This window comes from Euprymna scolopes, chromosome 35 (genome assembly GCF_053919585.1).
Source record: "Euprymna scolopes isolate OS-2025 chromosome 35, ASM5391958v1, whole genome shotgun sequence".
NCBI lineage: Eukaryota > Metazoa > Mollusca > Cephalopoda > Sepiida > Sepiolidae > Euprymna > Euprymna scolopes.
The window spans coordinates 75725172-75750723 of record NC_136516.1 but is presented as its reverse complement, the minus strand read 5'-3'; the positions used below and the strand labels follow the sequence as shown (position 1 = coordinate 75750723).

Genomic DNA, 25552 nt, shown 5'->3' with positions numbered 1-25552 from the left:
TGATAGTTAAACGAACAATAAAGCCAAGCCAAACATGTGAAGTAAAAAAAAAAATACGCTTACAAAAAATATTAACGATTGAAGTTTTTTTTTAAAATAAAAACAGCCAGACGCCATTTTCCAGTCTTTAGAGTTAGGCAGATGAAGTGAGGGAGAGAGAGAGAGAGTGAGCGTGAGAGAGAGAGTGAGAGAGAGAGATGTCTAGACAGATTCGACAGGGGGGAGGGTCAACAACGCATGCGTCAGATGACGTCATGACGTCGTGACCTGATTTACTTTAAATAGTTGATAATCCGAACAAACTTTATATACGCCGCTTTAGCGCAGGTAGTTAAGGCCTTGGTTCATTATCTAAACGTTTTGGGTTTGAACTGTGGTGTGAGATGTTTTTTGTTTTTGATTTTTTAAATTTAAATATTGAACCCTGTATTATTTAAGCCATTTGTCATGTATTCGTTTTTCTGTTTTAATCGTTCATTTGCCTTACGTTATTTTTTTTGTGTGTTTTACCCCCCCCCCCCCCCCGCTTAATTAAAACGTTGTTTTCTTTTCTTATTTTGCTTATAACAATGCTTACATCGTCATCATCGTCGTCGTAACGCTCAACGACTTTCAAACATCTTTCACTTCTGGCTGGCCGATTTTATTTTCAAACTTCGCCTCAGGGGTTCGGCTTCGATCCTTCTTTTTTATTAACACCACACACCCCTACAAACACCCGGGCAACGCCGGGTACCCCTCGCTAGTCTATAATATAAATCTCACCTGTCTGTTTAAATTTATGTATGTATGTATGTATGTCTGCCTAAAACTTTCGACAGAGGCAATGGATTTTCACTAGATCCATATTGTTTTGAAGCTTGACACTTCGGACAATAAATATCGAAAAATTGGCTAAAAACATTAATTCCTTCACCCTCAACTGGGCACTTTTCTGCAAGGAGGGGTCGCTTTTTTCATCAATATTTTCGAAAGTCATCCCCTCTTTTTGATTGACTAGCCTTAATTTAAACCTTCGCCACTTCTGGTTTGGTGAAGGACGCAATGGCAAAGACGTCAGGTTTTTTTCACATTCTTTTCCTCCTTCACGGTATGGATTCAAGCCTACCTGCCTTCTACCATTTTCTTTTTTTTTTGCTCAACACACACCTGCAAACACCTGAGCAATGCCGGGCACCCAGGCTAGTAAAAATTATAAAGCTAAAATCAAAAAATTAATTATTTATATTATCTGGTTTTGTCTTTCTTACAGCATGTAAACCTAAGGAATGGTCTACATTCTGTTGTCTGCAACATTGGCTGTGTTCAAAACAAGAAAGCAAGCTTGTGTTACATATAGGGGTTTCTTTTTTTTTTTTTTTTTTACAAAGGCATCACCACATTATCAAGGCCAAGAGGCCACTCAAGGATAAGGGTTAAAGAGTGTACAGTAGAAATTGGTCAATATAGTAATCATTAGTAATGAAAATTTGGTAAATTTGATAACTTATATGGAACGGCTCATCAAGAACTTATTTACTTTAGACTTGAACACAACCATATTGTAGTCAGCCGGAAAGCAGGAAAACGGAAGACAATTCCACAGGCATGCAGTTCTAAGAAAGAAGCTTTGTTCATGGAATCTACGTTTAGGTTTAGGCACAGATAAAGAGTGGGGGAAATTATTGATAGTGTTTACAGCTAGACGAGTGTTTCTTGTGAAAGTTTGGCGAGGGGGAACCATAGATTGAAGCTCAGTTGAACACTTTCCATGAAAATAACGATACATCAGAGACAAACTCGCAACATCTCTTCTGTGAGATAGAGGTTGCAAGGAGGAGAAAAGGACATCTCCTACGAGGCTACGAAGTCTATTTTGAACTCTATCATTAAAAGAGAGTCTTAGAGAGAGATGCTTAGAAAGAGTCTTATTAGAAGAGATGTTGAAAGACTCCGAGAGAGTGAGAGATGTTGTTGTAAGAGTTCTAGAGAGGGATGTTGAAAGAGACTTAGAGAGATTGTTCATTTTATTGTAGATTGTTCATTCCTTAATTGTGTTTATGTTATGAGAGATTGTTCATGTTATGAAAATGTTCTTAACTTAGACGTGTAGAAGAAGAAAGCTCTTAGAATGATGAGATAGTGTTCACTGTTCGGACATTGTGTAGACATGATGATGTTGATTCACATTATGGATATGACATGTCGAGATGTGTATGAAACGACATTTTATAACACAGACATATAATACAATTTAGTTTACCTTTTTGTAGGAATCACAAACACAAGACAACGTTCTACCAGAATACAGATGAGTTTATTCTTCACACGACCGGCCGTGATTTCCATCATCAAGAATTCAAAGCTTCACATTCTAAGTTTAAAAGTGATCGTCTCGCTTCTAGACGTCCGGATTTCAAACTGCCGACTCTCTCTGAGTTTCTCACTGACTGTCTCTTCTAACTCAAGTTTTTCTCTATCCCTAGAACTTTCTATTTTCCGTGACGTCATACACATGTTAAAACATGTGCCTTCTTTCACGTGTTCTGGACATGCGTGTCCAAAACTTTTCCTATTTCTACAAAAGGAATTTTAACCTATACTCAGTAACCTATTTTTCCAATATGTTAAAAACATTATCTTATAAGTTGCATTCTTTCAATTTAAAATTTCATAACAAACTTGACAGTTCACATTCTTTTCTTGAAATATTTTATCTCTATTCTAAACAAACGTTTGTTTTACATTTTTAAATTCTCACACGTAATCTATTTCTAAACCTAAATTACGAGGTTCGAATTTCGTCTATTGCTATTTCATTTTCATTTTAACTAATCTCTCCATTTTTATACTTACATGAAAAGGGGACAGCCCTTATCATGTAACAGCTTGCAACTAAATGCCAAATATATCACACAATTCTACTATGAGTTTAAAACTTGATTGCTCTTGTTAAAATCTCTCAAAAGATTTGTTTTGCTATTATCATTGATGCAATTTTATAAATAGCAGACACGGCTCGAGAATTGTACAATCATAATACAAACAGATTCATTCTTAATATGTGTTCATCAAATCTGTGCAGCGGGGAGGTGACGGTGGTTGGAATGACAACCTGGGTGTGCCAAGTCTGAATCCAGTTTGTTCCACAGAAACATTTTCACTCAAGGATGTTGGCAACCTTCATGTGGTCTTTCTTCTAAGTACTCAATGTCTTTCTAGAAAGAATTTCAACTAGAAAGATATTGGGGAAAAGAATACCAACAATAATCAGGTCTGACCTTTACTCCTGATCTGAGATGGAACATGTCCATCAAATCTGTTACCAAGGCTGCTGGAAAAATGGTGGGATCGTTCTACTGCTCCAGTAGATATCTCACTGGTGATGCAATTCTCTATCTGTATAAGAGCCAGGTACGTCCAAGGATGGAGTACTGTTGCCACATCTGGGCAGAAGCTGCTGGGAGCAGCTAATCTTGCCTCGACAGAGTTCAAAATAGACTTTATAGCCTAATGGAGGATGCCTTTTCTCTTCCCTGCAACCTCTTTCCCATGAAGAGACGTTGCAAGCCTGTCTCTGCTTTATCGTTATTTTTATGGCAAGTGTGCGTCTGAGCTCCAATCTATGGTCCTCTCTGGGCTGACACTCACGAAAAACACTCATCTAACTGAAACCACTATCAATAATTTCCCTCACTTTTTATTTGTGCATCCCCTTAATCCTTATCCTCGAGTGCCCGCCGGGCCTTGATAAGTGATGACTTTGTAAAAAAAAAAAAAAGAAGATTCATATGAAATGAATGAATATTTCAAACTTATGTGAAACAGATCGACTGACACCATTTTTCACCACTTCAAATTATACTGCTTGTAAACTTGATATTCCCATGAAACTTCCTTCTTCGAGGGTAGCAGGTTTAACATGCTTAGGGTGAATGCTGCTGACTGGCTAAATATATGAGGTGCCTTCAATAGGTTTCCAGACTTTTTTCATATGGGCACTTTTTTCATATGGGCACTTTTATTGATAGTACATACATGAAACTCTAGTCCCCTTCAAAGTAATCTCCTCCGGCTGCAATGAACTTGTTGCAACGTTCCAAGAACTTCTGGAAAGCCCCATGGAAATCCTCTTGTGTGAGTGTGTCAATGACCCTCATCACAGCCTCTTTCATCTCCCCAATTATCTCATAAAGATAGCCTCTAAGATTTTCCTTGAGCTTAGGGAATAACCAAAAATCACAGTGAATTGTCTAGTAGTTTCCATCAATTCATTTTCCGCTCCATCATCTAGCATGTTTTGAATCGATCTGTCACGTCTACCATTTGAGAAGGGGAATTTTTTTCTCAAAATATATTATGGATATTGTCACAGACATAACAAGTAAGACATTTGTATTTAATACAACTGACTTATTGATTTGTAAATCGCCACTTGTTTTCGTCTTCTCTCACCAACACCGACTATATCTCATTCCTTGCATTGTGATAGCGTTCTAAATCTCTACTACATATACATATATATATATATATATATATATATATATATATATATTTTTTTTTTTTTTTTTCTTCATAAATTTTGGTTTCGGTTCGAGCTGAGGCACCTAAGTCATATGGCTATTTTTTTTTATTTTTGAAATCACAATTTCATAATATAGAAGAATCGATAGAAAATTGACTGTAATAATATATACAAAATCTGCATAAATTATCATATTTAAGCATATTTTAAAACCGGGCTACACTGGGCGTCCCTGCTCGCTTGGATAAATACTTTTGCAGTTTTAACAAAAGAGCTACAATATCAGAGCATTCCATTTACGTTGACCATCCACAGAATGCCAACACCAATATATTACATATGAAAGAGTCTGCTATGGAATTTCCACAGGTTGCTTTCCTAAATTCTTTAGTGTTTCTGCAAAGTTTAAAACTAATCATTTGAGAATTATCTTAACTTACCAAAAAAAAAAAAAAAAAAAAAAAAAAAACTTACAAAACTTAAAACTTTTTGGAAACATTTCGATTTAAAAACCAAAAGATAAACAAAACACATACCTGGAGGATCAGTGGATGCAGCATCAGTTTTAACCTAAAATAAATAACAAGTATCATTAAAAATTACATTCTTAAAGCAGCAAAATTGTTTTATGCATAGAAAATTATGTGGACTTAAAATAGCAATCATGAAAAAAATTAACAGTTCGTAGATTGTCAACTTCAGATTCTAAAATATGAGATGCCTTTAGTGGGGTTCCAAACTTTTTCGTATGGGCACTTTCATTGAAAATACACACAGGAAACGCTAGTCCCTTACGAAGTAATCTTCTCCGGCTGTAATGTACTTGTTGTACTGTTCCAACAACTTTTAGAAAGCCCCGTAGAAGTCCTCTTGTGCGAGCATGTCAATGACCCTCGTCACAGCCTCTTTCATCTCTTCAATTGTCTCATAACGACAGCTTCTAAGGTTTTCCTTGAGTTTAGGGAATAAAAAAAAGTCACAGGAAGCAAGGACTGGACTATAGGAAGGATGAGGAACAGTCTCAATGCCCATCTTGGTTAATAATTATGTGTACAGTTCTCACACTGACATCAAACTGTTCTTACCCATGAAATTCTTTATTTGGCCAATCAGCTCTGGTATTCTGATTTCCTTACTCCTCTCACACCTCTCATAATCCCTTACAGACTCCCTGCCTTCCTTGAATCTCTTATGCCACTCAAAACCGATGCTAGATTCATGCAAGATGGTCCAAAAGCCATCTGAAGCATTCCATACGTTTCTGTGACATTTTTTCCAACTTTAAAACAGAATTTTATTGCATATCGTTCTTCTAAAGTGTGCTCGCGTCCAGATTGCATTTTTGAAATTCACTAGCTGTGACAACCAGGCTTTGGTAGGGTGTATTCCAATTCCTGCTGTAGCTGTTCATTTGAACATGTTCAAGAGTCTATGACAATTTTAAATACCTGTACCAAAAAAGTCTGGAAACTTATTAAAGGCACCTCATATATTTATAGATAAAAATCATTACATACAATTTAAATTTATATTTTTTAATATTTTCACTTCTTTTTAGGCACACTTGGGTTTTTCTGGGTTTTTTTTCCAAAAATTTTTAAAAAATTAACTGGTAAGACAAAATCCCATATATCTTCACATTACTTAGAAGTCTTGGGTTCGTTGAGCTGGACATGTGCGTATATCCGATCAGCACCTTCCAAAGCAGCTCCTGTATGGTGGACTTTTGAGTGAAAAAAAGCATGTAGACGGCCAGAATACAATCTAAAAGTGTCCCTCAAAGCCTTAGGCATATGTACCGAATCGAGGGAAGTGCTAGCAAAGAGCAGATGTGAGTGGTGTAGTCTGATCAATAGAGGCTTCATGGAAGCAGAAATGAACCTTTTGGATAAAAAAGGATGAAGCGCATATTACACAGGTCAAGGGCAGCAAGCACCCCAACGATGATTACTGACTATAGTGCTCTGCCTGTGACAGATACTTTCAAGCCTGAAAAGTCATATGCGGACCTACTAAACCCAATCAACTATAAACCAGAGATGTTTGTGGTCTTCAACAACGATGGATGAGCATCATCATCACATTCCAGAATATCAAGATGAAATATGACCCCTCACAACCACAAATAAATAAAATAAATTTGGATGAATCAGCATTGCCAACATTTTTTGATTAACTCAATTCTGTTATAAGCATTGATTTACGCAATTTTTTCTAGAATCAGGTCTTTACAGAAAAAAAAAAAACAATTGAAAATTACAAACATGCATAGTGAGAGTAATGCTATCGACCCGACTGGATACGAACTTGGCACATCCAGGTTAAATGCATGTTTTCCGGGACTGTTATAGGGATGGCCATGCTTTAAATGCATGCTTGTCAGGACTGTCATAGAGATGGCAGTGTGAGGATAAAAGTTTATGAGTGTCAGGTGGCAAGTGAGAAGAACACTGTGATGATCAGAAATGGCGAAAATTGAGTAGCTCAATAAGAATTTGTTTACATTAGATTTGATAATGACCATGTTATAGTCAGCTGGTATTGTGTTCCAGACATGTAGCTTTAGGAAAGAAACTTTTCTCATTGAATTTTCATCGAGATAGAGAGTATGAGAAATTGTTGACAGTGGTTGTAGCTGCATAAGTGTTTGTTACAAATATTTTACAGGGGGTGGGGGAGACCCATAGATTGAAGCTTAGTCGAGCACCTGCCACAAAAATAACGATAGAGTAGGAATAAAATGGTGTAGCTTACATTAAAATACCAACATATTCAAAATCAAATTTTTTAGTCTTATATGTTGCTATTAAAATTAAGATTGGCACAAGGGGATGTAGCTCCCTCGTTTATAAATGTAAATTCTATTCAAAGTGCAAGTGCATCACAAAAGGGAAACAAAAGTTCATACAAACCTTGTCATCTTTCACCTCCTTTTCTACCATACTTTCTGCAAGAGAAATTTACACATTACTATCATAAATTTTTTTTTTTTTATATCCACATTTAAAAAGACAGTATTTCTAGTAATCTATAAATATAAAAGCGAAAATGTGTGTGTATGTATGTACGTATGTTCGCTTTTTGTGTATGTCCGCAAAAGGCTTTTTTTTTCCGAGAAGCAATCGGTCGGCTCACTCCTTATTAAAACTTTTTATATCACGTCTAAATGATAATATCTGAGAGTTATGAACAGGAGTCGTCTGTGTATTTAATTTGCCCGACTTTTACCAGCTCACTGCTTTGAAAAGCGACTGATCTGGCTTGCAGCACAAAACTAGGTCAGACACCAAACCACTTCCTCGCACATGTTTATTTTGCTTCCTAAACCTTCACTTAATGCCCTTATCAGTTCCTTTCCCTCGTGGCCGAGACGGTTAGGTGTCTGGCTTTTTTTCCCTTTCGTTTCCACCTTCGCGTCAAGGCTTCGGGGTTCAATCCTACCTTCCTACTAAAACTTTTTTTTTTATTTTACACCTCCAAACACCTGGGCAACGCCAGGTACTCCCCGTTAGTCTAAGATATAAAAGGCATCAGGGTTCTTGTGTTGGTTAGATTCTGGGAGAAGTTTTTGCATACTTCCTAGATCATAATATCTCAGATTCGCAAACGGACACCGTTTCTTTCATCCAGTAGAACAAATACTATTGTGTTTTTAGTAAAAAAAAAGTCTATCACTATAGACAACAAATATGAACAAGTATTCTAAAATATTCGTTCTTAGTTATGTCCTCTTAGTACTTGTACAGTTTAATCAAGACATTCAAAAATGAAAATATCGAAAAAAAAAAAGGTTATATTGTACGTATCCGTTTTGAACTGAAGATCTCCGGAAAAAAATTTCATTTAATTTGATCGAGTGTTTTTTTTTTTTACAGCGGAAAAACACATTCTTATGAGAGTGCGTTGAAGTCAGCCATTATGGAATTTGTTGATAACTCCCTCCCCATCTTTATTACTAGCTTTTCTTCCTAAAAATCGAACCTTTGGCTCGGTATCATAACAAATTGTTTTTGTGCTGTAAAAAAAAACAAAAAAAATACTTGATGAAATTAAGTGAAATTTTTTTCGGAGAACTTCGTTCCATAACGAATAAATGCAATATAACCTTTTTCCGATACATTCATTTTTTAATGTCTTGATTAAACTGTACAAGTACCATCCTCTCTTCACTGTCTACTTTATGATGTCTAAGAAAAATGCAATTTTACTCAATTTTCCGTAAGAATTATTTTTTAACTATAAATAACTTTCTACTCAATGAATTTTTCGTAATTTTTATATATATTACGATTTTCGTCATGACATTTATTTAAGTATGTAATATTGTTTTTGTTTAAAATGACATATTAAAAAAAAAAAAATCGATCTGTCGACTATCTTAACAAGCACCAAAAAATCTTTTGAAAATGTTTGCAATAAGGAATTATGATTTGTGTGTTGGACGATTTCCTCACCTTGTTCAATTTTTAGGTGTGAGACAAGTTTGTTATGCAAGTTTAACATAAAATGAACCCCCAAAATTTCTCAACTTCATTCTAAAATCTTTGTTCATTAAAAATTCTGATGCTTGTCCAAAAAAAAAAAAATGAATAAATAAAATGAGCTATCTGTATGATGTACATACTCATGATGGAAAGAAAATATTCTACACCAAAAAGTCACATAAATTAAGTAGTTATATTTTTATAAAGAAAATCATTTTTAAACTAATTTGAATTTTTTCTAATGCCTCTGTCCCTTGTTAAGAATGACATTTTAAGATCTCAAATTTAAATTATTTGGAGTTATCTCCCTTGTTTTTTCAGACTGTTTTCAGGATGGCATTGTGGCATCGTGGTAGTGATAAAAATACTGCTGGGCTCTGTTTCTCTTTAAATAAATTGGTATGAAATATAAACCATATGCCTACATCTTGCTTCTAATCAGCAGATGACTCTTCATTTAGCAAAACATATAAGTGTTTCGTAAAAGAAGCCATCTTTCTTTTATTAAATGTGCTTCAACATTTGCTGAACAAGATAATTTCTCATCACATGAAAGACAACTTTTGCTACCAGTGTTATTTTGTTCATTACATGAATACAGTGAGGGGCACAAATCCATTTGTCCATTTGTCTTTGTTTTCCCAGCTAATAACCAACAACAGCGAACAAGGGAGATAAGTCTAAACACTTATCACAAAGAAACAGAAGTCTTAGCTCAATACAAGAGAGATAAGTAAACATGCGTGTTTGGTTAATGTAAATTAATTCTTTGTGCAGAGCATTTTCTTCACTTTTGCTTTCCATTGACCTCTGGGTTCTCGTTCTCTCTGTTGACAATTTTCATTATATTAGTCATCAATTTATTTCCCTGTATAAAAACTTACAACATAAAACATTCTTATTATTTTATTTTTTGGATACAACATATATACATATTACATACATACATATATAATTCAATCAGAATGCGTCCCCACTCTTCCATCTGCACTCTTAGCCGAAAGGACTTTCTTCAAACCAGATTCCCTTCTAACGAATATCAATGAAATAAGGAGTGGGAAGGAGGAAGCCACCCAAAAAGACTTGAGTAATTCAAGCAGCTGTAATGCCCATTACCTTAGGGATTTTTCATTTTTCTTCACAGATGACAGAAACAAATTAAAGGAGTGTGAAAACTGCACGTACATGCACATATGCGCACATTCTCCTCATCATCATTATCATTTTTATTTTTAGTAGAACAATCATAATTAGTCCAGCAATTAAAATGAGTTCCTTAAAATAGAGAACTCCTCATACAACGTTAGTGGAGGGGATGAGAGTGGAATGAATCACAGATTATCACGCAAACTAAAGGAATCTTGAGAAAAGCCAAAGTCCTTCATGAAAAAAAAAAAAAAGCAATCACTAAAAATTTGTAGCTTTTAAACACGAAGATGAGAGAAATTTAAAAGAGTACTCTCTTCAGGCAACCAAGTACAAAAAAAAAAGTTTTTAAAGGTTCATTTTTTTTTTTTTTTTAATTTGAAGAATTTATAAATTAAAAAGAACGGGGGGGGGGACATCAAAAACCTTTTTCTTCAACTGTAAAAAAAAAAACTTAAATACATTTTGCTTTAAGAATTCTTAAAACATATCTAATTGACATCGTTGACTGTAACGCGTCAGTCTGAATTGGTAACACACAACTCAATAACTCCGGGGCCTGACAAATAGTTAGCATCACTAATCATCACTAATAATAATAATAATAAAGAAATCCATATAATGTTTATAAAGTACTAACCTTCAAATATTTTATTTTTTGGAATCCTTTGAGATGAGGCTTCATAATTTGTGTATTATTCTTTTTGCGGACTGTTATCCTCATCTTCATAGTTGTTGCTGTTTCACCACGTTTCGGCCAACTATTCCTCTGGCCTTCAGGATCCACAAAACAAATCAATACATAAGCATTCTTCCTGCATTCTCTCTTATTTACAACAAATTGATTTCTGGTTGGAATTCTACGATCCACATCGGAATTCATTTGTTTACCATATCTTAATAAATTATTCTGTTTGCCATTTTTCCATTGACATCATCAAAATTTCTAATATTAATATTTTTTAACGATTCATTTTGACCTCAATTTTTTTCGAATGTTTTGTAATTTGTAATTGTTTTAATAATTGTTTCTTTGTCAGTGAACGACTAATTTAAATGTCTTCTACTGTTGAATGTCTGCTGTGCTTAAAAGAATAACACACTTATATGTGGTAATTGTTGTTTCACTGAATTGGTTTGACCTTGATTACACCTGTGTAGACTTTTTGCCAAAAAATGACCTTTCAAACATTCAACATTTATCAGTTAAGGTTGTAGATTCCGTGTTAGAAGCGTCGATTAAAGTTTAAAAAGAATATGTATTATATATGTTTGAAAGCCAAATCATGACACAATTATATGTGGATAAACAATATTTATTGTTTAAAATGAATATATTTCAAAGAAATACTTCATCTTCAGCATTTTGCACATTTTCTTTCTTTCTTTTTCTTTCTTTTTTCTTACCATGGTGCTGAGTTTGATAAGAAAGTTATTAAAAGAAAGTCCTCGCTGTTGTTCTTAGCAGTGTTGTTTTGAAATGTTGGAATGCCATAGGCTGCACGATTTTTGCTCATATAACTTTTTCTCGTTTTTCAAAGGCATCAAATGGATTGTTAAGTAGATAAAAAATCACATTTTCGACACCACATTCTTTTCGCCTTTAATTGAGGTCAAAAAGCAAGTGAAGTGACCAAGAATATTTGTTCCGTATATGGAGAAAACACTATAGCTGAGAGAACTATTCAAGATTGGTTTATCAGATTCAAACATAGTAATTTTGACCTCAACGACACTCCTCGTTCAGGAAGATCAATCAAGATAAACAAAGAAAACTCAGGGTTCTTTTGAAGGAAGATGGCCATCAAACATGATGAGAATTGGGTAAAAAAATGAAGTGTAATTTTGTGACAATTTCATGCTACCTTCAGTTGATGGGATTCACACAAAAATTTGGAGCTTGAGTTCCAGATGAACTAACTTTTGGTGTTAAAATTCTTTTATTTTCTTAAAAAAAGACGGTGGGAACTTATGCAACAACCTAATATCATTAAAATGTTATGGTTGTAGATTCCGTGTTAGAAGTGTCGATTAAAGTTTAAAAATGAATATGTATTATATACGTTTGAAAGCTAAATCATGACGCAATTATATGTGGATAAACAATATTTATTGTTTTAAATGAATATATTTTTGTATTATATACGTTTGAAAGCCAAATTATATGTGGATAAACATATTTATTGTTTAAAATGAATATATTTTCGTATTATATACGTTTGAAAGTGCAATTATATGTGGATAAACAATATTTATTGTTTAAAATGAATATATTTTCGAAGAAATACTTCATCTTTAGAATTTTGTACATTTTCTTTCGTTTTTTTAAATGTACAAAATTCTGAAAACGAAGTATTACTTCGAAAATATATTCATTTTAAACAATATTGTTTTTGCACATATAATTGCGTCATGACTTGGCTTTCAAACGTATATAATATTCATTTTATTCAACATTTATTTTTTTGACAAGTGATCATGTTTGCTGTTTCTTCCTATGCAAGCACCGGATTATTTATTCCAATGACCTTTTGATACATTTGATAATTATTTCATGTTTTTTCTTGTATCTCGTCGCTAGGTGCGCCACTTATCAAAATTATTTTCCGGTACCACAATCTGAAAAATTAGCACTTTTTTTTTTTTATACATAGGCATTACCACTTATCAAGGCCAAGAGGCCACTCAAGGATAAGGGTTAAAGAGTGTACAGTAGACATTGGACAATATAGTAATCATTAGTAATGAAAATTTGGTAAATTTGATAACTTATATAGAACGGCTCATCAAGAACTTATTTACATTAGACTTGAACACAACCATATTGTAGTCAGCCGGAAAGCAGGAAAACGGAAGACAATTCCACAGGCGTGCAGTTCTAAAAAAGAAGCTTTGTTCATGGAATCTACGTTTAGGTTTAGGCACAGATAAAGAGTGGGGGGAATTATTGATAGTGTGTACAGCTAGACGAGTGTTTCTTGTGAAAGTTTGGCGAGGGGGGGACCATAGATTGAAGCTCAGTTGAACACCTTCCATGAAAATAACGATACATCAGAGACAAACTCGCAACATCTCTTCTGTGAGATAGAGGTTGCAAGGAAGAGAAAAGGACATCTCCTACGAGGCTACGAAGTCTATTTTGAACTCTATCAAGGCAGGACAAGTCCTTTCTAGCAGCTCCTGCCCAGATGTGGCAACAATATTCCATCCTTGGACGTACCTGGCTCTTATATAGATAGAGAATAGCATCAGCAGTGAGATATTTACCGGATCGATAGAAAGATCCCACCATTTTTCCAGCGGCCTTGGCAACAAATTTGATGTACGTGTTCCATTTAAGATCAGGAGTAAAGGTCAAGCCCAGAAGCTTGTCAAAACTTGAGGCCTCCTGAAGACGAGAGCCATTCATTTCAATTGATGCCAGATGTGGATCAGAATGTTGATGATGTAAAGATAGAAGCTTGGTTTTAGATGCATTAAAAGTAACCAGCCACTCCTTTCCCCATTGTACTACGTGCTCAAGATCAGAGGAGAGAGAATTGGAGAGAACTTGGTCGTTTACTGTCTTAGATGTGCTACCATAAATGGTAGTGTCGTCATGCAAACATTTAAGCTGTCACATATTTATTAATATGGTTCCTTTTGCAATTTTGTAAATTCTATAATTTATACAGTTGTAAGGATAAAATTGTCGCCCTAGAAAAGACAACATGATTCCATTTCCGTTTGATGAAAACCAGTTTTCTTTTTTATAGTAGACCATCTGGCCAGTTGTGTACAAATCCTAGGAGCGATAGGAGCCTTCTATCATGTCTGAAACTGACACAATGTTCAGCAAGCGAGATAGGAGATGTGCCACTGTACAACTCATGCTTTTTACTGATCCAAGTTATGACAACAGGACCATTGCCAGCACTTTCAAAATGCAAATCTGGATTGCCATGAGTAACAGGAATGTGTCCAGGGTGATGAAAACAAAGTTTACAAACACGGTTATGGTCTTTGGTGTGATTTCAAGTGAAGTCCACATTATGTGACATTGAAGTCAGCTTGAAAGTCAACACCAAAGTGTACCTTAATGTGCTGAAGAGTGGTGATCCCTTGATGCAATCATGTGGCTGCTGATAAACCCTGTGCTCCGCGTGTGGCAGCAGGACTCAGCACCAGCCCACAAATCCAAAGAGACCCAGGCCTGGCTTCAAAAAGAGTGCTACGACTTTGTACCCTTCTCTTACTGATCCTCCCTCATCCCTTGATCTGAACTGGCAAGACTTTTTAGTTTGGTCATATGTCGAGAATATCACCAACATGCCTTCCCACAACACCAAAACCAGCCTGATTGCCGCCACCCACCGAGTATTCGCCGAGCTCTTGCTGGCATTTATAGAAAAAGCATGCTCCCAGTTTCGGACTTGTATCGAGGTGGTAATTGAGACTGAAGGCGGCTACATTAAATAAATGTCAGCTCTACTACATAATCAAGTTTCCTGAATTGATTTTTTTCAATAAAAGTTTTAAAATAAAACTGTATTGTTGTTTTCTTTAATCATTCCATCCTGTACAAGAGTTGAACAGTGTCAACTTGATAATTCTGTTTTAGTATGGCATTCGCCCTCAATGGGTTGAACTGACTTCCTCTTTCAAGGTAGAAATTTTTAGGAGCATTAATTTCACAAACTGTTCCCAGACACATGTATTGAATCAAAGTTGGAAGAAAGTGCGAGAACAAGTGTTTTTCTTTTAAAGTAGTTAGTAGAAAATAATCGAATGGAATTTATCGTTTTGCATTTTAAACCTTTTTCATTAAATCGTTTTGAATATTATTTCTACTACTGAATTAAAGACAATTAAAATAGCAATACACATGAAAAAATTGAAATGACTTAAAATATTTCAATAATGGCATACACAGAAAGAGCTTGATGAGTTCAGAAAGAATCTTTTTAAATTTTTAAAATTCGATTAAAATAAAAAATGTTATGTCTATTTTTGTACCTCAAATGTTTGGATATTTTTCCCTCTTTAGGACCATATGTGTTTCATCACATTTTTTACACTTTCTTCAATAAAAATATTATATTTTTGTTAAAATACAATATTAAGCAATAAAAATTTGTCATATAAGTGTATTTTTGTGTGAGTAATCAGAATATGCTACTGAAAATCTCTAGAAATTAATGGTTTCCAAATAATCTACAGTAAATGCACATAAATATGCTACAATTCTTTAAAACTACCATGTATCCATTAAAAGAAAAGAAGTTAGAGAACTCAAAGCTGAATTGTAATGCATTTTATGTACAAGAAACTGAAATCTAAATCTAGGGCTGTTTAAAAATTAATATATAGCACTATTTCTTTGGTATTATTGTAAATTAATACCTTCCATTACCCCCCCCCCATCCCTCCATCTGACCACCTTTTCAAAATATTTGATTCTACCTTTTTAGACAATTATGTGTTGACACCTTGAAAAACTTTAATGAAAGATAACCAAAAATTATTTTAGAATTTAATATAAAATGATTCCACATTTTGGGTCATTCTAGCATTTTAGGGCAGTCAATTATTTTTTTTCCTATGGGAGATAAATCCTGTGCATTTTCTTTTTGTATGTATGGTTTTAAGAGGGTCTTTCTGCAATTATGGAGGGATGGGGAAGCTTGCCACTATGACTTTGGGTTAATGGTAGGGCTAAGGGAAATTATGAGTGAACATCCTGAAGACTTGACAGAAACAAAACAAACAATTTTAGAATTTACAGTTGGGGTTAGTTTCACATAAATCTATCTATCTATACTCCTATAAATTCGTTTTTCTTTTGTGTGTATTCATATTCATATTAAAACCCTCTTTTCTATTTATTTAAAAATGAAATACAGTGTTCTTATATATGGGTTGTGGAATTGCATTCACGAGCAAAAGATCTAGCTAATTTGCATATTCTTTTAAACATTCATTTTAATTAATTCCCTATTAGTTGCTTCGGTTTTCTAATGAGATAATTATCTTTTGTTAACTATTATGCGTAATTATATTCATGCAGATGTTCTGCATGATTTATACTTGCATAATATTTGTGTAAAATGTTTATAGTAAACAAAAAATTGTTTCCATATATATTTATGTATACGTATATGTTTTTGTTTAACAAATTTTGCCTACCAAACTCCTAGAGTTTTTGGTCTACAGATATAAAACTTCATATATAAGGTATTTGAATCCATGCAAAACTTTATATTTGGGTTTTAGCCCGGAAAAATCGGTAAAAATGTGTGAAAATTAAAAAAAAATGAAATTTGCCAGGTGAAGGTTGAACGGTGGCATTACGAATGCATAACATAGTAGTTATTGGTTCATGTTTTAATTTTTAGCCTTGCAGTAAACATGTTTTCATAGCCCAGTCATTGACGGCAGAGGCAAAATAAACTGTGAGCTGAACGTTTTCGTTTTGATTCTCGGTAGTGGAGCATGAGTCTTTTTTTTTATACTTTTTAAATCATTACTATATATTGCATCCAATCTCTCTCTCTCTCTCTCTCTCTCTCTATATATATATATATATATATATATATATATATATATATAAAAGTGAAAATGTCTGTCTGTCTTTTCTCTATGGTAGTTAAAGAAGACTATTATACAGAAATGTATTACTTTACATATTCACACTTTTTAATATATACATATGCATATAACCTTATAGAGAGTACATAGGGCCTGAGCAAAGCCGGGCAGAACTGCTAGCATATCTATAAAAGTGAATGTGTCTGTATGTCTGTCTGTGTATCTGTCTACGTGTCTGTGTACATTTCCCTACTCTGTCAATTTTAAGTCTACAGACTCGAAATTTGATATACAGGGTACTGAGATTTGGGAAAATCTTTAAGATCGGTTTTCGGCCAGAAATTTGGTTGTTAAGGGGTCAAAGTTCAGCGATTTAACCTTGGAGAACTCTACCAAACTCCTCCGTCAATTTTGGGTATAAACACTTGAAATTTTAGATATAGGTTCCTTGGACATGTATCTAACTTAATAACTTGATTTGAGCCCAAAACAATAAATGTTAAGGGGTCATAATAGGGGTCAAAGTTAAATAGAATTTGATCTCTGCGGTTTCTACCAAATTACTCAGACAATTTCTGATCTAAACATTTGAAATTTTACATAAAAGGTATTCAGAGATAGGGCAAGCTTTTTAATCGGTTTGGGTCGAAAAATTTTTAGTTACCAATATATAAATGTATATATGTATGTTTGCATGTCTGCCTAAAACTTTCAACAGAGACGACGGATTTTACCAAGATCAGTATCGTTTTGAAGTTCAACCTTTCAAACTACAAATATCGAAAAATTGGCTAAAAACATTAATATCTTCGCCTTCAACTGGGCACTTTTCTACAGGGGGGAGGGGGTCACTTTTTCGCCAATATTTTTTAAAGTCATCCTCTCCTTTTGATTGTCTAGCCTTAATTTAAACATAAGTCACTTCCGGTTTGGCAGTAAAAGATGTCAGGTTTTTTTTTGGCCGTTCTTTTCCTCCTTCGCGGTACGGGTTCGAGCCTGCCTTCCTACTACCAGTTTTTTTTTTTTTTTTTTGCTTAACAGACACATCCAAACACCCGGGCAACGCCGGGCTGAAATGCTAGTTTAATGTAAAATAATTCACCATTTCAAGACCATTCTAGCATTTTAGGACAGCTGACCAATTTATTTTTTTATGGGAAATAAATCATGTGCAATTTTCTTTAAGGAAGGATCTGTTTTGTTAAGCCTGTCTTTGTGTGGCATTCACCTTCAGATTGGTTGAGCCGACTTCCTCCATCAAGGCATTATTTTGTGTTTAAAGCAAAAAAAAAAAAAAAAAAAAAAATCACTTCTGTAAATAACCTAAAGTCTTTGTTGGTAATCACCTTTGACAGTAGATCTGGACAGATCTTGTATTTTCGTACATTCTATAATTTCTAGAAGAGTTCAGCATTTTTCCTTGTTTCTAACAAAGATATTTCTGGCTGGAATTTTACAGATACACGTTGAAAGCCATTTGTTTACCAAATCCCAATAAATTTTTCTGTCTGTCATCCATCTATTGGCATCAAAATTCATAACTCAATTTTATTTTAATATTTTCTTAAAAGAATTTGTGTTGACCTCAATTTTAACAATTTTGCATAACTTAACTGACCCAATGATTTATTGTTTTTAAATGTTGTCAGTAAATCTCATGATTAATTTATACATATACTTTTCCCATCATGTGACCTGCAAACTATTACATGTTTATTGCTGTGATTCCTCTTGTATTTTTGTACATTTTACAATTAATGTACACAAATTTTACATTATCAACTTGAGAAGTCTACATAAATATAAAGAATCAAGTTAGAAGTGCAACAATTTATCTTTCTTTTAAAGTGTTGTTTCAAAGAGTTGAATATTGTCAACTTGCTAAGTCTGTCTTGGTGTGGTATTCACCCTCAGGTTGGTTGAGCCGACTTCCTTCATCAAGGCAAAAGTCTCTAAGGAATAATAATTTCACAAGTGGTTCCCAGTTATGTGTATGTGAACCAAAGTTGGAGAAAGTGTTACAAATCCATTTCATTTAATTTTTATTTTGAAAATTGTTGTTAGTAGAAAATATAGAAATTACTTACTGGAAAGACGAGTTGTAGATTTCTTTGTGCTAAGTTCATATTCAGTAAACAAATAATCAGCAGAAACGTTGCCTTCACTCTCAAGTGCCTTTTTAAAAGAAATAAACACATGAAATAATAATACATGTTTTAAAATAAATTCTCTAACAAATCATAAATGACATCATCAAATTTAGTTTTGGAAAACAAAAAGGATAATAATAATAATAATAATAATATTAGGTCTGTTTTTCTGTGTTTAACTATGAAGACAAATGACTTGAATAAATTGTGACTTTTTAATCTGAAAATGGACTTTTTTTTTTGAGTTTATTAGAGGCAAAAAATGTAATCACCATCTTTAAATTTTCTTCTTGAATCAAATTTCTTCTTTTGGCTGATTTTCAGATGCCAAGTTTCACTTCCTTATGACAGTGTGGACAAGTGAAGCAGGCATGGCCCCTTGTGAGTGCACAGTGAACAAGGCATAAAAAAAAAAATGACTAAGTTCGGCCCCCCCCCCATTTAGTCCCAAAAGTCCCCAGGCGAAAATCTAATCACCATCTTTAAATTTTCTTCTTGAGTCAGTAGACGTAGATGAAACATTGACAAATTTCAAGCTTCCGAGGTCTCAATTGGCCATTGCCAATAGTAAACCAGTCCTTGACATACCAGTTTTCCCCCCACAGAGATAGATTTCAGTGTGACATACAAACAACAAGCTCTTTCAAGGCTCTATGGACAAATTTATCTCTAGCTGACCTTTGACAACTAAATATTTTTGTTTACTAGCCAAATAGAAAAGTTACTAGCTAAACCCACATGATTTTTGGAATATGACATCTTTGTTCTGTGACGATTATGTATATAAAGTTTTTTTTGTATTTTTTTGATAAGAGTAATTCTAAATATACAACAAATTTTATGTTGATACTTGAAGGTATAAACATTCTAATTTCTTCAGATGTTTTTTAAACAGCTTTCATTAAAAAAAAAAAAGTATATTCTTCTAAAACAAATCTTTGTTTTTAATAACTTTACTAGTAGGGCTACCCAGTACAAAAGCATAACATATTTCTATTAAAACTTCTTTCTCTCTACCTCTTTCAAAAAATTGGAAGTGCAAAAATTTAACTTTCTTTTGAAGGTTTATTTTTATTTAAAATATTTACTTTTCAAAATAGAATTAATATTAAAGTGTAGTATCTGTTCTGATACTAAATCTTTTCTCTCCTTGGCCAATGAAAGAGAAATTCTTCTAAACTGTGACATTTTTGATTTTAGTCCCAATCTGAATCATCCCATTTTAAGGAAATGGATTTTCCTCAGATTTTATTTAAGAAATTCAACTAATATGTGTAGTTCTCAAACGACACCATTGTTTGGCATTTGGGAGAGATAAATAAAAATCATTTAAACAAATTTTCATGTAAATCTTCTTAAATGAAGATGACACAGGTCGTCACACTAACGTAAAATCGATAATTGTATATAAAAATTCATTTTATTTTTTATGAATTTTTCTTATTCATTTTCCGTCCTTGAAGGATCGAGCAGAGGCATGCGCTACTTAGGTCTTCCCGCTCATCTTTTACCAGGTGTCTGTACTGCCCCTATCTGCGAAACACCTTCAAGCTTTCACAAGGCTCCTCTCCTTGCTTCTATGGGCTAGGGGAACGCATTATTTTGGCAGGGAGGTCTGTACTCAAAGTCCGAGTGAAGGAGGCCTGGGACTGCCTGATCTCAAATGTCATAAACATGCCGAGAGGTTGGCTTTCCTAAGTCGTTCACTAGAGGAGGATGTTCTATGAGTCCCTGCAGTTGGAAGCACTTTTCCCAAACTTAAACCTGACCCCTCAGCTGAAGGCCGTCATAGGCCAAGGGAGGATTCAAAGTTCTTTGCCAAATGCTGAGCCGCACTTAGAGCTGTGCCAGGGACTAGTGTCCTCTCATAGCCTAGGAAGAAACTTTATTGGGTACTAGTGGTGGGTATCACTTTGAATCCCCTTAGGGAATGGCTGGAATGGTTGGAGGAGGAAATCCACTCACAGTGGAATTTGGTGCCAGGCTGGGACTTTCTTAATAATTCTAAGTTTTCCCTTACCTGGCGACTGGTCCAGAACGCACTGCCTCTCTTTATCAAACTGCACAAAGAAGATAAGTATATCGCTCCCTGGTGTCTGTACTGCAATGACTATGAAACTGAAATGGCTGAGCATGCTTTTTTCTATCGCAGCCGACTTCAGTGACTCATGAAGTATGTCAAAGAGGTAATGGCTCGCATTGATGCTGAGCACCCGCTTTTCCTTGGCGCAACATATGTTATAGACAACATTGATTAATTGCTGTCCCGGGAGAAAAGAATGTTTTTCTGGCTATCCTAGCAGTAGCGTGAATGGTGACTTGGATCACCCGCCTCAAAAAGGTCTACGACGGGGAAATCTGATTGTTTATATTAAATATTTGCTTAAAATGAAAATCAGATATGATTTGAGGAGGTTGCCTCGAGTGGATTTCAATAAGAGGTGGATGCATAACACTAGTTTATGCATCCGTCAAGGAGCCAGATTCGATTTCATACTCCCTCTGTAAAGCATGGCACACACACAGACCTAGGTACTTTGGAACTCATCCCATTAGAATAGCTTAGCTTTTAAAAAGACTCTTGGCTGGTGGTACAAATGAGATCCTGTTCCTTCTTTGTTTTTGGTACTAAAGAACCTCCGAGTTTGTCAACCCATGCATCCCTTTCATTTACCCCTGGTCTTCCTCCACTCAGAGGTCACCTTCTGCCCCATTTTCCCTCCCTAATATTTTCTCCTCAAATCCTATAGTAAATCACCCCAATCTCAACTAGAGACTGTCCTGCTTGGGAGAATTGCATTGTGACAACAAAACAAATATTATCCCTCATCTCTGCCTATAACTGAAGGATTGGCAATCTATAATATAAATCTCATCTGTCTGTTTAAATGTATGTATGTATGTATGTATGTATCGCAAAAACTTTTGACAGAAGCGACAGATCCTGACAAGAGCAGTATCATTTTGAAACTTGATGTCTTAGACAAGAAATATTGAAAAATTGGCTAAAAATATTAATTCCCTCATCCTAAACTCAGCCGTTTTGTACAAGGAGGAGCCGATTTTTTTCGTCGACATTTTAGCAAGTCATCATCACCGTTGGATTGACTTTGGTTAATTTCAACGCTTTTGACTTCCGGTCATGTCATGGAGATATCGGCTAAGACATCAGATTTTCTTTCACTTTCTTTTCCGCCTTCACGTCACGGGTTCAAGCCTGCCTGGCTACTACCACTTTAGAAAAAGGTTTTTTTTTTTTTGCTCAACGCACATCTCCAAACATCCGGGCAACGCCGGTCACCCAGGCTAGTCTCAATAAAAACAATAGTAAATGGCCAGTTAAAGAGAAATGACATAATTTCCGGTAAAATGACTCTGCATTTTTTCATTTTATACATAAATACATTGATTTGTTTTGAAAACATGTCAACAGTTTTCTGTCCTTCTTATTGGTACAGTTTTTCTTGAATAATTTTTCTTCTACCTCATCGTTTTTCGTGATTCTTGGATATGTTACTATTTGTCACATGACTATTACATAGGTACCACTTGTTTTACTTGAAAACCAATATCTTTTTTGGTTTGTAGAATCACTCGGTTTTATCATGTAATAGTAAACACGATTAGAGAGATGACATCATTTCCAGGAACATGAATCAACATTTTTCCAAACTTTAATACATAAATACACTAGCATGGATACCCAGCATTGCCCGTGTCGACATGAAGTTCGGTTTGGATACAGCTGCTATACTAAGGATGTTAAGCACTTTCATCAATACTCCCACAACAATTTCAAAAATAAAAGAACGGAATCGCCCCCCCCCCAAATAATAGCCTCCTCACCAGATATTTCGGCAGAAAGGATACAAAGAGAAGTAGTTATTCTCCAGATATCAAGCACTTTTTGTTTCCCATGCATGGAATCCCCCTCCTAAAAATAAAAAAGAATCATAACAACTTTCCTTTGAATCAAAATAGCAGCGAGTGACCGTGCGACAAAAAAAAAAAAGGCCATAGACCTGAAATGCGAAAGAGGAGAAAAAGGGAAAAAAGTTATGGGCAAACACGTTTACCCACACGTCCACGAGTACTAACGACATCGTGACGTTGCAAAATAGACTTTTTAAACATAGCTTTAGTTTGATACGCATACGTGACTTGTGAAAAAAGTAACGCAAAAATGGGCCGCACCCCCTCCCTGCCAGAAAGTGGTCCAGTTAACCCTCATAGAATTAATTTTTTTCTAATTTTCACATATAATACATATGAGAGAGGGCTCTTTCAGATGGTACCAGTTTTGACCCGGTCGAATACGGCTGAGGAAAAATTTTTAGTAGACATACAAAAACACCAACACACAGACATCTTTCCTTTATATAAAAGACTAGCGTGGTTGCCCAGCGTTGCCCAGGTGTTTGTCCGTGTAAAAGAAAAAAAAGTTTTGGTAGGTAGGTAAGCTCGAACCCGAAGCCTTGATGCGAAGGTGAAAAAGAAAGTGTGAAAAAACCCGACATCTTACCGCTAGGCCACAACAGGACAGGAACAGCGATTAAAAAGTTAAGTGACAGGTGCGTAGATTTAATGTCAAACATCACACGATAGGGGAAACTTAACTTTATTTCCACAAGATGTTGGGGGAAACCAGCTCCCCATAAAAAGGGGAGTGTCCAAATGAATAGCACTTGTCTGATATGATGGGTTATTTACCCTGCATTGATCAAAGCTCATTGCTTTCTGGGCATCACAGCATGAAAGGCCAAGAACATGATTTTGCTTTCACAGTTTTGCTTTTTTTATACGGAAAAACCAAAGAAACATGTGAAGACTAAGAAATACTGCAAAAATAGAATGTAGAAGCCACCCAAATATAAGATACACATGACGTCCATTCGTAAATCGGAAATATTATAATCTAGGGAGCATATAAAAAGTTCTAAGAAAGAGTGAACCCCCCTCCCCTGATCGCTCCTTCCCAAAGCCTTTGCCAGACATACACAAAATGTGCACACACTAACACATATTTTGCCTTTTATATATAGATAGATAAGCATGAATACCCAGCAATGCCTGGGTGGACATGAAGTTTGGTTTGGAAAGAACTGCTTTATTAAGAATATTGAGCAACCCCACCCGCCAAAAAAAATAATGGAAGAAGTAGGTGACAACCTGTACCCTCAGCTCCAAATGAATCAAAGCAATTTTTGTTTTAATCAAAGTAGCAGTGAATGCTCGTGTGACTGAGAGAAAAAAAGAAAATTAGCCGCAGTAGGCAGTCTTAAACCTGAAACGGGAAAGAAGGGTAAAACCTTACTTGGCAAATGCTTTTGCATCATTTATGGCATCATGATCCTTCAAAATAACGTTTATAATATAGTTTCAGTTTCATGCGTGTACGTTACTTGCAAAACTATCGTTGTGAAAAGTGATCCACCTTGCAAGAAATGATCCAGTTGACTACCACAGAATTAATCCTTTTTTTTTTTTTAATTTTCAGATATTATGCATCCAAGGGATCGCTCTTTCAGATGGTATCGGTTTCAACCCGGTCCAATACAGCTTACAAAAGTTTTTAGGAAACATACAAGTACATATACACAAACACACACATGCAAACCGACGTTTGAGATTTATATAATAGACTACCTTCTTTTAAAATTATGTAATAATAACATTGGAAATCCAGGAAAATAGGTACCCCCTTTGCAAAAATCTTCCCAGTTAACCACAACAGAATTTATTTCGCTATGGAGGCCTGTGCCTCACTTCCTCACTTGTGTACGTCAGCCAAATTAATTAGTGAAATAGTGTACCTTTTGCATATTTTAATCAAATTGTGAACAAACAGACAGAAATGCGACTTTATTATAATTAGATGTGATGATCCCCCTCCCACCTTCCGAAAATACATGCGAAAATAGCACGTAGAAGTCACCCAAATATAAGATACACATGACGTCCTTTTGTAAATCGGAAATATTATAATCTAGGGAGCATATAAAAAGTTCTAAGAAAGAGTGAAAATCCAGGAAAATAGGTACCCCCTTTGCAAATATCTTCCCAGTTAACCACCACAGAATTAATCTTTTTGGCCAATTTTTACATATTTTTCATCTGAGACTTTGCTCTTTTTAACAATACCAATTTCATGCTAGTCCAGTGCCAATGACAAAAGTTTTTAGCAGACATACAAAAATATATACATATACACCCACTAACAGACAGATGAGATTTATTATAGACTAGCGAGGGGTACCCGGCGTTGCCTGGGTGTTTGGAGGGGGTTAAAAAAAAAGTAAGTATGAGGATCGAACCCGAACCGTTGAGGCAAAGTTGTAAATTAAAGTGTGAAAAAAAAAAACGTGCGATGTTAACCATTGCCCCACCGCGAGATGCTAACGGAAACACGTTTGAATTTATTTAATTAGTTGGATTTAGCAGGTGCCCATTTTAAATGAGGTCAAGTTTTGACTGCAATATAGTATTCATTTACTGCTGAACGCTTTTTTTTTTCCCCGAAGATGTTATAGGAAAAAGACTAACCCACATGCGGCGAGCGACAAATATTGAATATTTATCTTCCCGAAATCGAGCAAATTAAATAGACAGGCGAGCTTCGTTGTTAAGTGTGAGATATTACGATTTGTATGTGATAGGAAAAAGACTAACCCACATACGATTTATATGTGATATAAAAAGTT

At 34.9% G+C, this 25552-nt stretch overlaps 1 protein-coding gene across 3 annotated transcripts in view; it reads right to left on the bottom strand.

Annotated features, from left to right (window-relative positions):
• LOC145259951 (uncharacterized) overlaps positions 1–25552 on the bottom strand; it is a 115413-nt gene that overhangs the window by 77243 nt on the left and 12618 nt on the right. For all 3 annotated transcript variants that reach the window (XM_080117927.1, XM_080117926.1, XM_080117928.1), the window contains exons 2-4: positions 18789–18876; positions 7417–7451; positions 5041–5074 (exon numbers count right to left, since the gene is read on the bottom strand). In XM_080117927.1, coding sequence (XP_079974053.1) covers positions 5041–5074; positions 7417–7446 — 64 coding nt within the window. In that variant the 5' untranslated portion in view covers positions 7447–7451; positions 18789–18876. The remainder of the gene's footprint in view (positions 1–5040; positions 5075–7416; positions 7452–18788; positions 18877–25552) is intronic.